Raw genomic sequence first — 13,089 nt, forward strand, 5'->3', positions numbered from 1 at the left:
TTTCTTCAAAGTTTTTTATAGGTGAATCTGTCCTACAAACATTTATGTTCAAATGAGGGAGTAGTGGACAGGATAATTACACAAAACTGTCAAAAAAGCAGAAATATGAAGAGAACAAGTCTCCAGGGGAAAAAAATTGCTACTGTTCAGAATTATCCCTTTAAAGTGCAAAGGTGTTTGGGTTTATCCTTTCTGAAGAGAGAGCACTTTTACTTCTTTTTTTTCAGTTAGAGCAGAGTAATTATTTGAAATAAAGGATAATAGTTCCCTTAGTTCCCTACATGTTCTTACTGACCACTGTGTATTTATTACTGTATAATCATAATGTCTCTATCAAATGGGTGAAGAGGAAATAGTAATACTGTGTGGAATGTGTAGGTTGTCCAGAGAGGTGATAGATGCCCCTGGAAACACGGATAGACCAGTCTTGTCTTGAGCAGATCTTGACGGATCCTGTGTGCAAACATCAGCTATGAGAGAGAATCTATTGGTGCCGTCCCTCTGCTAAATTTCCTCCGGGATGTGGGTAAGAGCTGTTGGCATCTTCTCACAAGTACTTACAAGAAGCCAACAAAACCAAGGAGCGAAACCCACAATCTCCAAATGAAAAATCAGAAAGTGGTGATTAAGAAGGAATAAAAAGTTCTGGGAAGCCACAAATCTGAATAATAAGCATCAATTTTATTGAATCATGAATAATTTAAGACTGGTACAATCATCAGCTTTATTCTCCATGACACAGGGTGGGGAAGGGGGAGAAATGGGGAGAGTGAGAAAGGGGAGGCATGATCTCAAACAGACCATTCACAAATTCCAATCCTAAATGAGAACTGAAAATTAAATAGGGAGAGGAGCAAATGGAAAACATCATAAACGTACACAAAATACTCAATTCCTAGTTTTTCTCTTTAAAAATGGCTAGAAAAAATTCATCAAAATGCAGCACTTTTAATCAAATATTTACATTTCTATGTTACAATGAAAAAATGTACATCTTATAGAACATATTTCATAAACTGTTCCACTGGAAACGACTAGATCAAAACAGCAACCTTGCATTTAATATCAACAAAGATTTTTTTTTTTTGCTTTGTTTTTATATACTTTTTTCTTGAAAGAAAATTGCCACATTTAGACAAGATTTCATACACATAATATCGAAGTTAAGCATCAACAATGAAATATCAGTTGCTTCTTCCAAAATGTACAAAAAGGTTAACCAACCCCCTCACTCCCCTTCCCCAAATAAATCACCATCTCATCTATGGCCTGTATAATTCTTGGCAGTTCTGAAGGAAAGAAATGGTTTATTCTTTCAATTTATAACTCAACACGAATGTTGCATAGAATCTTGCATTTCTTGTTGATATTTTTTTAAACAAGCCAACTTTGTAAGGAAAAAAAGGCAAAAAAAAAAAAAAAGGAGGGTGTTTTGAAAAAGCCTTACATGAGAAGAAAGTCACTTAAAGAAAGACTAAATCTATGAAAAGTCTTGATAAAAACTAAGACGTGTGCACAACAGGTAACCCTGCTTCCCGAAATTTCAGAAAAGACACGGAATATTGTGATGCTCAGAATGACTAGCCTATTCAAAATTGCCTCTCTCACTTTAAGCCAAGCTAGTGTCAACAAAAAAGAACAGATAATAGAAATTTCTTCCTGAGCTTAAGCACAGGATTAAAAATGAGAAAAAAAAATACCCCGCTCCCCACAAATAAAACACTATTTTAAACGTCTATAGCACTCAGTTAAAGGTTAACCGAGACATTTTCTAGGATATCAAGTCCATTTAAAGCCCTAGCCCTGCAACTGGACTTTTTTTTTTACAGGCACATGCTCTATCTGCATGGATTCAGTTGGCGGATTAGGTACCAAAATTCACAGTAGTAGCAGGTAAAGTCAGTGCTGGAAAGCAGAATTGTCAAGACTACTGGAAAAATTAACTTCTTTCAAACTCATCATCAGCATGCTACGGATTGATTCCATACAGATTTATCCCATTTTTTACAGTACCAAGAACTGGATTAGGAAAATTGGCTGACTAACGTTTGTTATTCCATTGAGTGAAATGATGCAATAGAGTTCATAAGGTTAAAACAGTAACAACACCAAGCTCTTCCCCCCCATCATTAAAATATTTAAATTTTTCCTTTTACAATATTTTTCTTAAAAAAAAAAAAGTCATCAGCACTTAAAAGTTGTAACAGGAGCAGATTCAAGACCCAGCTTAGTAAGACAAAGTACAGTTATGTTACAGAAAGTCATGAGGTATAATAAACGATCCTCTCAAGCTGAGCCACAGAAGCATGAACTTGCCTGTTATATTCCTTTAAATCCACAAGCTCTTAAAAAAGTGTTTGTAATAAGATTTCTTTCTGTACATTGAAAAACCAGCATATTCTTGTAATTTATTAATGAAGCATTTATTACAATTGAAAAGCTTTTTTTGTCCCTCCTGCATGGATAAAACAGCTCTTCAGTGATTCATTAGCTGCAGATTGATATGAACCTGAAAAGTTATCTCACTTCCCTCCTTTTTTTTTATCACATTTAAACAAATTCTAGTATCTCATACAAACAATATTCACAGCAACTTATGATATTCCAAGAGATGACTTTAGCCCTGTTTCTTAAATAAAATCATATAATACACAGCACTAATTTAATCAAACACAATTAGTACAAAATAAGGCATCGCTTTAAAAGTCAGCACCAAAAGACAGTTGGAAAGGCTTGACTGAGGAGTGACGTGTTTGCTGAGGTACAGCTGACGTGTGGGGATGGTGGTGTGAGCATTTGCTTCCGTCACAAGGAAAGTGCAACTCTTTGGGAGGTGTTCTTGTTCCCCAAAAGAAGTACAAGCCTTAACACTGATAGTGTAGGTGTGTGCGTTCAGAGAGGAGGAGAAACAAAACCAGGTTCACTGCTCTGCCAGAACTCAAGAGCACAGCAGAGCTAAACTTAAAAGATGCAGCACCCAGCACCTTCCCTCCTCTTTCTTTTCCAGACCTGAATACTGCTAAAATACTATACTTTTTTAATTTGAAATTAAAAAGAAAAGTCGTGGAAATAAATATTGTCACCAGAGTAGCACTGGAACTGTCACAGAGCTGAATTTTGATTAACCCCTTATGGTTGTGCTGATTGGAAAGAAACCTCTGAACAAAACCCAAAGTTTTTAGAAAACAGCTGTAATATTTCATGGTAGAATTAAAACTGAAAGTTGGATTCATCCCTTTGCAGGGGTGTAGCTCATCTGTGTGCACAGGGCTCACAAAGCTTGCGCCCTGCCGAGGGTCCCTTGGAGCTGCAGGACTTCATGGCCCTTCCACTGACTTCTGAGGAGAAGGGAAACCCCCTCTCCTCAGGGTCAACAGGTGGGATGTAAATGCCACAGAAGTCAGCCCAGTCGGTTGTGTGGATGTAAGTGGGAAGAGAATTGGGCCCCAACTAGCAAAGGGCTACCTGATCTTTCACTTGTATCAGGATTGATTGTTACACAGTGTTTGAAAAAAACCTGATTTGTTCAGACTGTATATATATTTTTATATACTCCTATTTATATATATAATCTTTATAAAACACACAACGAAAGAAGCCAAGGTCTCAGACTGGCAAGGAGAGCAGCGCTTTTCTTTCCTCGTTTTTTCTTTTCTCTTTTTTTTTTCTTTTCTCTTTTTTAAATATTTATTCAAACTTCCCTGTTTTGCAGCTTTGCCTTATCGAATATAATTACCAAGGCAAGCGATATTGTTATAGCACCAGAACTATATGAAGCTGAGTTTAATACACAAAGCTGATTGGTAATAGTCCAGCCCTCACGTAAATGTGTTTGGTCAGAAGCAGCATACGCAAATATTTCCTCTCCCCTCTCCTTCCAGACAGTACATGGTACAAAGCTGTTTGCTTCATAGTTGTGAGGTTGCCCCCATCCCCACCCCATCCTCCAGTCCCTTTGACTTTAGTAATGATGACTATTTTAACATCTTCAGGATCTTAGGCATGAGAGCTTACAGCAACTAAACAGAAGGAAACAAAGGAATAGTGCAGTTCGCATCATCGTCAAAAGAAAAACAATACAAAGGTCGCTTGGGTTGCCTGCACCCAGGTTGAAGACTGACTCCAAGTGTCTTGTTGTTCTTGCAGCTCTGAGATCCCAGCCCAGGAACGTGTTCTTTCCATGAGCCGTGATCAGGGTTCTTGCCAAGTGGGAGAGCAATAATGGATCTTCCTGCCTGAGGAAGATCACAACGTCGACTCCAGAGACGAATCGAGGATGTCATCCTGGTGGCTGTTGCTGTTTGAGTCACTGTCGTAACTCTGGGGACTGGAGTAGTTGGCTGCTTCTTGCAGCCTCATTAGCATGTTCATCTGCAAAGGCACAGAAGTTCATGATTATTTGTATTCTGAGGTAGAAATAATATCAACTCCACAAAAAAGCTACAGTCACATTCTTTTTGCCAGTGGGTAAGAAAGGAAAGGAGGAAACAAGCAAGATAATTAATACTGAGACCCGGAAAGGAGATATTAACTGTAAATTATAGCAGCACCCAAGTTACTGATAAAACATAAGCTTTTCCAGTAAAGGTGAAAATAGAAGAGTGAAGGGATTAGTCGACAGCTGTATGCAACAGGATTTTGAAGCATCCTACCCCTTTCTTTCTTTGACCCATGGAAATACTGACAGATCGGTCGAGAGGCAAATCTGAATGTCTTAATACCTGGCTTGATGTCTGTGTATGTATACATGAGCTGCTAAGAACTCTAACACACATTCTATACTTCCAACTGTCCAGAAAAACATACACCTCAACAGAACAGCTTCAGGGCATTCAGTTTGCAAAGCACCTTCATTTCCTTGCAGAACTGTATGGGCTTTCTGTGCAACTGTATCCCCAAGCTGACTTGATGACTTGCCCAGTAGCATCATCTTCTCATTCTAAAACTCTTAATCTCTCCTCAGATGTACTTCCATTGCTTTATTTCTGTTTCTAATCCCTAGAAACAAGGGAAACAAAATGGTTCTGCTGTTTTAGAAATGAGAGCTTACCAGAGGATCTCCTTCAGCATCACTCACTGGAACTTGTTTGCTGGTTGAGCCTTCCCGGGACACGGAGTAGCCATCAAAGCCCACGTCTTCAGGCCGCAGCTGGAGCAGAGGAGGCCACTCATGGTGCTGTGGGGTGGCTGCCCAGGGGTAGGTGTCCATGACCCATTTGGCAGGATCCTCCCAAGGAGCTCTCCTCCCATACAACTGAAAGAGCGTGAAACCATGTAAAACATTCTTATCAGTCAACTATTTCATTCTGTGCCTGTCTCACTGAAATGACCATGCCGTGCTTCTTGGATTGCAGGAAATGCAAGCAGGGCTGAGTGTGAGATTTTCCTCACCCCCACAGCATACAAAGCTGTTTGATTTGAAAGCGTTTGACCACCTCTGAGGCTGCAGTGCCTTCTCTTGGCACAGGCTGAAGGAAGGGAGACCTTAAAATAACCTCACCTAAAAAAGTCAACTTAAACTACGTCAATACACAAAAGAAGCCATCAGTGCTGACATCCAGATCACACCAGCAGCTGCCTTATCTGCGCTCACTGTTGGTGAAAACCGTGTCCAGGGAATGTGGAGGAGGGAATGTGAGATCTGTCATCAGGCAATAATGGTGGATATCAAGGCATAAGGTTTTCAAGTCAGAATTTTTTCGTATTCAATCAAGAAAAAGCATCAGCAGCATCTGCCTGTGTTCATATCCCTAAGCAAGAAAGTTCTGTTTCAAAAACTTTTTCTGTGTTGAACAGACTGTGTTACTGAATCTCAGTATATTCTTCCTGTTATATTCCACTTGCCTTAATTACACAATACATTCATTTTAATGCCTCACGACTTTCAAAAGCATAAATACAACTTCAAGTGACTTTAAAATGTTTGTTTCCACTTTATAAATTTCCCCATCAACATCCCTCAGCAACTGGAGTTTGTCACTGACATTTTGTCACTTGAATTCAGAGAATTCAGAGAATTCAAGTGTCCCTTTCCTTTCTCCCCCTGCACAGGGGGAAAAGCAGTAGTCTAGGAGAGAAATATATCAGCTCTCTGTTGAATCTATCTCTATTTCTCTCACTATTCTTCTTGGTACTTTTCTGAGTTTTACTTGCATGCACAAAGTATTAATTGCTCTAAACACCATCTGCTGTATTGTGAAGCAGGAAGGAGCAGGCCTAGCCTGGGCAGAAGTGCCAGCAGATGGTGCTAGGCAATCTGAAACACAGCCTATTCCACAACCCAAACTCTTCATCCTCGAGCTGTACTGTATTATTTTCCCAGCATAATGTCTTCAAGATGTGGTCAACCAGATTTCCTATTTAATCTTGTTCTCAAATTTACAACAATACGTGTCATTTGGTAAGTGGCGAGGATTTGATATTTTTCACATGTCTTTTCTCCCTCAAAGGTCTGTGTGGATCCTAGTTAGTTTCTGAAAAGTGGCTAGTAAGTAAAATTACCATTTTAATATATGAAATCATCACACATCTTCAGCAGATAAGAGACTGAAAGACTCACTATTCCCTTCCATGGCAACCAGGTCTGTCCATCCCTCTCACTGGCATGTTTTCCAGGGACCAATTCATGGGACAAGGATGGAACAGGTTGCTTCACAAAGCATCAAAGAAAAATCACTAGAGTATGAGTGAGGGTGGTAGGAAGCCACAGGGACTCTGGGTCCTCTTTCTGCTGGTGCTGCATTCTGCATCAATACATCAAGCAGGAAGAACTCGGGTTTTATACAACCTTCTAATTTGCACATCCCTGTTTTGAAGAACAAACAACTCAGCTCCAATGGGAGCAATTGTTGTAAGGATCCCTTTGGCTTGCTTGTATTTGATCCAAAATAATTCTCCAAATGAGAAACAAAAATATACGAATAGCTCAGTGTAGATCCACAGAGATGACAGTGAACTTTTAGCAGTCCACCTTTCCCTTCTGGTAGGCAATTTCAAGAAAGATGTGTTCTCAGAGGAGCCTTTGTGGGTGTTGGGAACGGAAAACAGCCCCAAATGAACTCACATTTCTAGTATTAGCTTGTTAATTAGCACCACTCTGGCTACTCTTCAAGTACAAAAGTGCATTCTTATCCATCGACTAAACAAAGACAAATTATTTAACCGGAGATGAATTGATGCAATTTGGGGAAATGGGACTGAAGTGCATAAAGAATCTAAAGCACAAAGTGAGAAACTGAAATCCTTACACTTGGAACACAAGCCATTCAAATAACCTAAGGAGTGATGTAGACATTGGGCAAAAGAAGCAAGCAAAAGGTGTTTTTATCAATTGTTCTCTCTCTCCATTTCCATTACTACATTTTCAAGGCTTTCTACATGTACTGATGAGTGATACGTTTCAAAACACAGTACAAGGAGTCCATGTACTGCCGTGAGTATCAGTTTTCTCCATTTCAAGAGGAAACAAAGTCACCTACTCTCCTTTCTCTTGCTGAAAAGATTACTGGCTCCCTTTATCTCCCTTTATAGGAAGTTTCAGTGAAACAGTTCTCCTGTTCTATTTGTAGCAAAGTTCCCATGTGTGTTCTGTACTCCAGGACCTATCGTTTTCCTCATGTCTAAAGAGTCTACCACAATTGTTCCCCAAAAAAATGAAATCTCCAGGCACTGACAAATTTCAAGTGGCAATCACAGTTTGCCCAAATTTTAACCAAAACTTGAAGAATTTGTGTATTTCATAGATTTGCAAGAAGTCATTAGTAAAACCTCAGTTTCCTATGACAGGGTTGCCTCCTCTCTGTCTCTGTAAACACATAGAAATCCCTGCTGTATAGAAAGCAAATTAAACTCAAGGTGGTTGTTAACAGGAAAATGTAAAGTCTCTTCCTCCTTTCTGTTTTAGTTCTTCTTCAAGTGCTCAGACTGGTACATCTTCATGAATTTTGCATTCTGTGTTGAGTACTCCCATGCAGGCAAGAACTTAACCCCAGTAAAGGGTATTGGATAGCAAAGAAATTAACCAACAAGCAAATCAAAACAAAATCCCAGTATTTAAAATATTTTACACACTTTTTTTTTACATATCTTAATGGCAAGGCATCCTGACAAACCCTGCAACAGTGAGCCCTAAGCAGTTGTAGAACGGAGAGAATACTTTTCACAAACATGAAGGAATCATTTAACACAACTGCTTCTCCATGGAGCTCATATTTGGGAGTTACTGCATATTTCAAAAAGACTTCAGACACAGAGACATATGTGGTGGAGAATCTACTACTTCTCTAAGTAATATTTTGTAACTGTTAATTATTCTTACTAGCAACATAGCATGTCTTGCTTATAGTTTGAATTTCTCTAGTCCAAACTTGTCAAACATCCACTGGACTTTTTCCTGCAAGACTAAAGTAGAAGAGTAGATCAAGTAATATTTTACTTTACTCCTGAATAATCTGAATAGTCTGAGCTTCTCTCTTTCTCACTGAATAATGCTTCCTGTATCTGAATGACAGCTACTGTTCTTTTTTTAAACCCTTTTCAGTTTTATCTTCTAATGAGCCTTTTTACATGTAGAAGTATTACTTCCCACTGCTATCTGACATAAATTGTAGCTTATGCCCTCAAAATGGCATTTGCCGTCTTACCAAAACACAAGCTCCCAATGCATTGCCACAATTTCCTATTCTCCATCCACCTTCAGCCTTTTTCAATTTCCTGGATTCTCACTGTGATGCACCTTTTCATTTTTGTGTGTGTGATTTCATGCTTAGCTTTCATCCACATAACGCCCAGAACTTACTGGTATTTGATTAAATTAGGTGCTGCTGTGCTTAATCTGTGAACAGAGAACTCAAGAATAAAAAAGCCCTTTTTTTCCCCCTACTTTCATGGCAAGTCCATAGCAATCTTCTGCTGATCCCTCCTCCTTATCGCAACAAGTTTTATAGTCATATAGACACCAAGAATTGCGTGGCAATGCTTAAAAACATCCACATCGCTGGAGTATGAATCAGTTACTAAGTACAGGCAATCAATGATGATTTCACTGCAGCCTCTGAAGAATTATGAAGGAATCTACTAAAAAAATCATCCTGTATACTGAGAAGTAATCAAAACGTCACTGATACTGATCCTGCCACTCATGAATACGTTTCTCTCCACACACAGCTTTGTTCCCATGTTGAAAGATTTGATTTACAAAGGAAAATCCTGCATAACAAAGTTAATGACCACAAGCATATTTTTCAGCTGCACAGTACAATTTTAAGGTGTGCTTCTGGAACACAGTATTGAAAGATATTTGTGTGTCTAACTCCCTCCACTGAAAACATCAGTAGCTTGGCATCTAATTACTTCTTCCACTCTCTGTTTAAAAAGCGTTTAAGAGACTAATTCTGCCTGAAATTATTGACAATTTTGTTAGATTTTCATAGATATGCAGGAATTCACTGTGCAGACTTATATCTACAGAAAATGTTGCTGTTATTGAGTTTCGTTACCTTTTGAATAGATACCATTCTAGAGCATTCATTTTGCCTGCTCACCTGTAGCCCTTCTCTAACTGCTTCCAGAAGATATGGAATGATGGAGTAGTTCCACAGGTCAGTAAACCAGACTCTAGAACCATCTACATCTATTGGACAGGAGAGGAAGAGCCGTGGACCTGGAGAGGGAAATTCAGATATTACACTCAAATTACAGTCAGGATAAGCATAAAAAATAGGATCTATAACATTTAAAGTAGAGTTTTAAAGAAACCTTTTTTAGCTGATATAGCACAAAGAAGGATACAAAGGAGATAAAATACATATATTTACATATGCCTGGACATAAGGACAGAGCACTTACCAATAGTAACATCAGAGGAGCTGTGAGCCTCCAAGAATTTGTTCAGATGTTGCCAAACCTTGGGAATCCAATCAATAATTTTAACCAGCTCTGCATTCCTCATCCTGCCACTGATCTCTGTTTCAATTAATTTTCTTCTCAAGAAACGGCCGAGAAAGCCTTTGACTGGCTCAGTGTGGTTTGCACAGAGCACCCATCTAAGGCAGAACAGCAGAAATGGCCATTATTTCTCTTTCATGCTACTGAATGTAACTATTCTTGACTAAATCTCATTTCTTATTTCCAGATGATTATCAGGATCAAAATGGGTTACTCCAGTCATAGTTGTTTTTCAAGCAAAAGTTATTTGGGAATAGTTCACTAGATGAACCAATTTTTTACTGTGCTTTGTACTAATTTACCATTAATCTCCTTTGTCTAAATATTGTCTTACTTAAAAATTGGTAGGAGATCAATATCTTAACAATCCTCTGAAAAGTAAAGTTTTTGTGAACCCAGTTACTTTAATGACAGCACCATAACCAAGCTGCACATGTTAGGACAGCAGCTTGGGAGCAAATAGTATTTCTCTCTCAATTTGCTATTTCAGCTGATAAGAACAACTTCAGATGACTCAGTAGCCATTACTCCTTTGCCAGCCCACAAACATAAATGAGAAACATGAATAAACAGTACCTGAAATTATGGTGAAGTTGAAGATTAGGTGTTGAAGAGGTGGCTTGGTTCATCGTGCCAATAATATATGGACTATTAGGTAAAAAAACAACAAGCAAATCAAACTTGTAAATTTTGAAAATAAGGTTTTAGCGAAACCTCTACATTAAAAAGGTAATTCAAATCTCTTTTGTCAAAGAAGGTTTTTTAGTTACTTGTAACTACACTCTGACTTCTGAGAACAGCAAATTCTGAAAGCAAACCAGAATCTCAAAACAGGACCTTTCATTACAAATGGGGTTTTATTACTAAAGGTCTACATCATGAAGTGCATGCAAATACTCAAACCCTCTAATACTTTTTTATTACTGATTTCAGAAAAATGGATCATTTTAGTAAGGAAAAAGACCCCTCTGAAGTACTGTGCATAATATGGACAGTCTGCCCATTTGAGCCCACATTACTACACTAATCTAGACTTTGGTTTTGTCATCACATCTTGCAGCAGCAGTGCTCTGAGTGCAGTGTTAACATTTGCACTGTTACTGTATTTCCTTACCATTTGTGGTACTTGCAGTTTAGAAGTCCATTAAGATCTCTCCTAGGGAGCTAACATGATGCAAATTATCCAAATGATTACAAGAGGCATATCCACAGCGTTATTTTCACTGTTACACTGGTCTGCCAGGTTGGACAGGTATTGGCGGAGCTCCTGCAAAGAAGATATACAGAAAAGAAGAAAAAAAAGTAAAGAGAATGTTTTTCATATTCCTTGAAAATCTAATTAAGATAAATAAGCTTGGTAATAAAACCTGGAGCAAAAGAGCCTGACATCTTACAAATCAGACATTTTCCATGAGAAAACACAAGATATGGTTTTCCTTCTCTTTGTAGGTTATGGCAAAGATTCAAAGACTGTAACAGAAATCCTGTGTGAGATAAGGGCTTAAAGGGGGCTAAGATTTTGTCATTTGGTTTGTGCTTTTCATTCATGCTTTCCTAATCTCAGACCTAAGAGGTCTGAAATATATTCTTCTTTCTTTTCAGGAACTCTCTCAACTCTCTCTGTACCAAAGCAAACTCTACATTCCAGCTGCATTTGTTGGATTATCTTGCAACTGTGTTTCTAGCTAAATACAGCTGATAAAATTAATCTGGAACAAAGTATCTCTTGTCAGAGGCCAAATTTAGATGCCTTCAGTAAAACTGTGAAAGAGGATGAGCTTTTGGGGCTGCTGATGGGTGGCTGGGTGTGGTTGAAATGCTCTCAGCAGCTTTAAAGCATGTCTCAAATCATACCAGTGGTTTACAACCACAATTTCAATCATCCCTTTCCTCCAGAGGAAAATATGCCTAAGGCCATCAAATGCACAGTTGTTTTTGTTTTGTTTTGATTTTTTTTTATTTTAATCTAGATGATCACTGGAAGTATATTCAGCAAAACCAGGAGCACATAAAAAAGCAGAGACATGCCTTACCAGCAGAGGAATGTGCCTGGGCAACAGTCCCTCCAAACCCAGCACATAATTACAACCGCTGATACTTGCAGCTGCAGAAACTCTTGACAGCCTAGAGATGCATTGAGAGTTTTGGGCAAAATGCCCACATGCAATAGGGATTGCTTAAGTCTCTGGGAATTTTATGCAGGTGTTTAACTTTCTGGGCAGTTCTCAGGCTCCTAACCACTTGAAACTCATGACACCTTTAGGTGTTTAAATACACACCTGGGAGGCCTGCTACTCCAGGCCCATAATCAGGAGAATTTGCAACTCTGAAAACCTTAAATATTATTTCCTTCAGGATCGAGACAATGCTTTAAAAGAAAGGTAAGTCCAAAATGAGTTTTTGATGGATTGGTGGAGGAGTAGTCTCATTTCGGATATATGGTGGATGAATTGTGCAAGGATGGTTTCTGTGTCCTCACCTTACTGGATTTATGGTCCACATTGAAGGTTGCAATAATGCCATCAGCCAGCCTCCCTGCCCTCTCTGAGGACCATGTACTCAGACAAACGGTTTGCCAGGTATGTTTCCCAGTGCCACTGGGGCCAGATAAGATAATCCGCCGTGTTCCATCAGGAGAGAGACATAACGCTGCAGGATAGGCTTTGGGATCAGGGATTCAAACACCAGACTGTCCAGACTGTTCTCACAGATACCTGCAACAGAATAAGATTCCTCATCTAGAAGCAGTCCCAATTTTTACCCAAATTACCCACATTTTTAAAAGTTTGGTTTTTCTTGCTTTATTTGGTTTTCGACTAAGTAGTTGTAATGCTGAAAAGCAATCTTGTTAGTGGAGTTTGAATAAATCAAGACTTTGTGAATGTACCTGAGCCAAATAATAGTAGGACAAACACCCAAAATAACACTTATGTACAGCAGATGTAGATCTGACTGATCAAGCTATTTCTCACTTCAGAGATAAACTCCTTCCTCACTCTGGTATCCCTCATAGTTGAGAGAGGAACATAAAAGCTGGTAAAACAAGTGCAGAAGTGACCTGTGGGCTTGGTCTGGATCTCCTTCAGCTTTTCTAAGTACTCAGCTGCATCCCTAAGGTCCTTTGAAAGCTGCCACACTAAATGA

The 13,089-nt window shown here is 38.9% G+C and overlaps 1 protein-coding gene across 1 annotated transcript in view; it reads right to left on the minus strand.

Annotated features, from left to right (window-relative positions):
* Positions 1-660: 660 nt before the first annotated feature.
* The window catches only part of NAV2 (neuron navigator 2), a 216,284-nt gene continuing 203,855 nt past the window's right edge, over positions 661-13,089 (minus strand). The window contains 12 exon segments of the mRNA XM_032690358.1: positions 661-4,371; positions 5,051-5,254; positions 9,543-9,661; positions 9,847-10,043; positions 10,522-10,593; positions 11,060-11,093; positions 11,096-11,134; positions 11,137-11,212; positions 12,425-12,475; positions 12,477-12,532; positions 12,535-12,567; positions 12,570-12,659. Coding sequence (XP_032546249.1) covers positions 4,246-4,371; positions 5,051-5,254; positions 9,543-9,661; positions 9,847-10,043; positions 10,522-10,593; positions 11,060-11,093; positions 11,096-11,134; positions 11,137-11,212; positions 12,425-12,475; positions 12,477-12,532; positions 12,535-12,567; positions 12,570-12,659 — 1,097 coding nt within the window. The 3' untranslated portion in view covers positions 661-4,245.

Source organism: Chiroxiphia lanceolata, chromosome 6 (genome assembly GCF_009829145.1).
Source record: "Chiroxiphia lanceolata isolate bChiLan1 chromosome 6, bChiLan1.pri, whole genome shotgun sequence".
Taxonomy (NCBI): domain Eukaryota; kingdom Metazoa; phylum Chordata; class Aves; order Passeriformes; family Pipridae; genus Chiroxiphia; species Chiroxiphia lanceolata.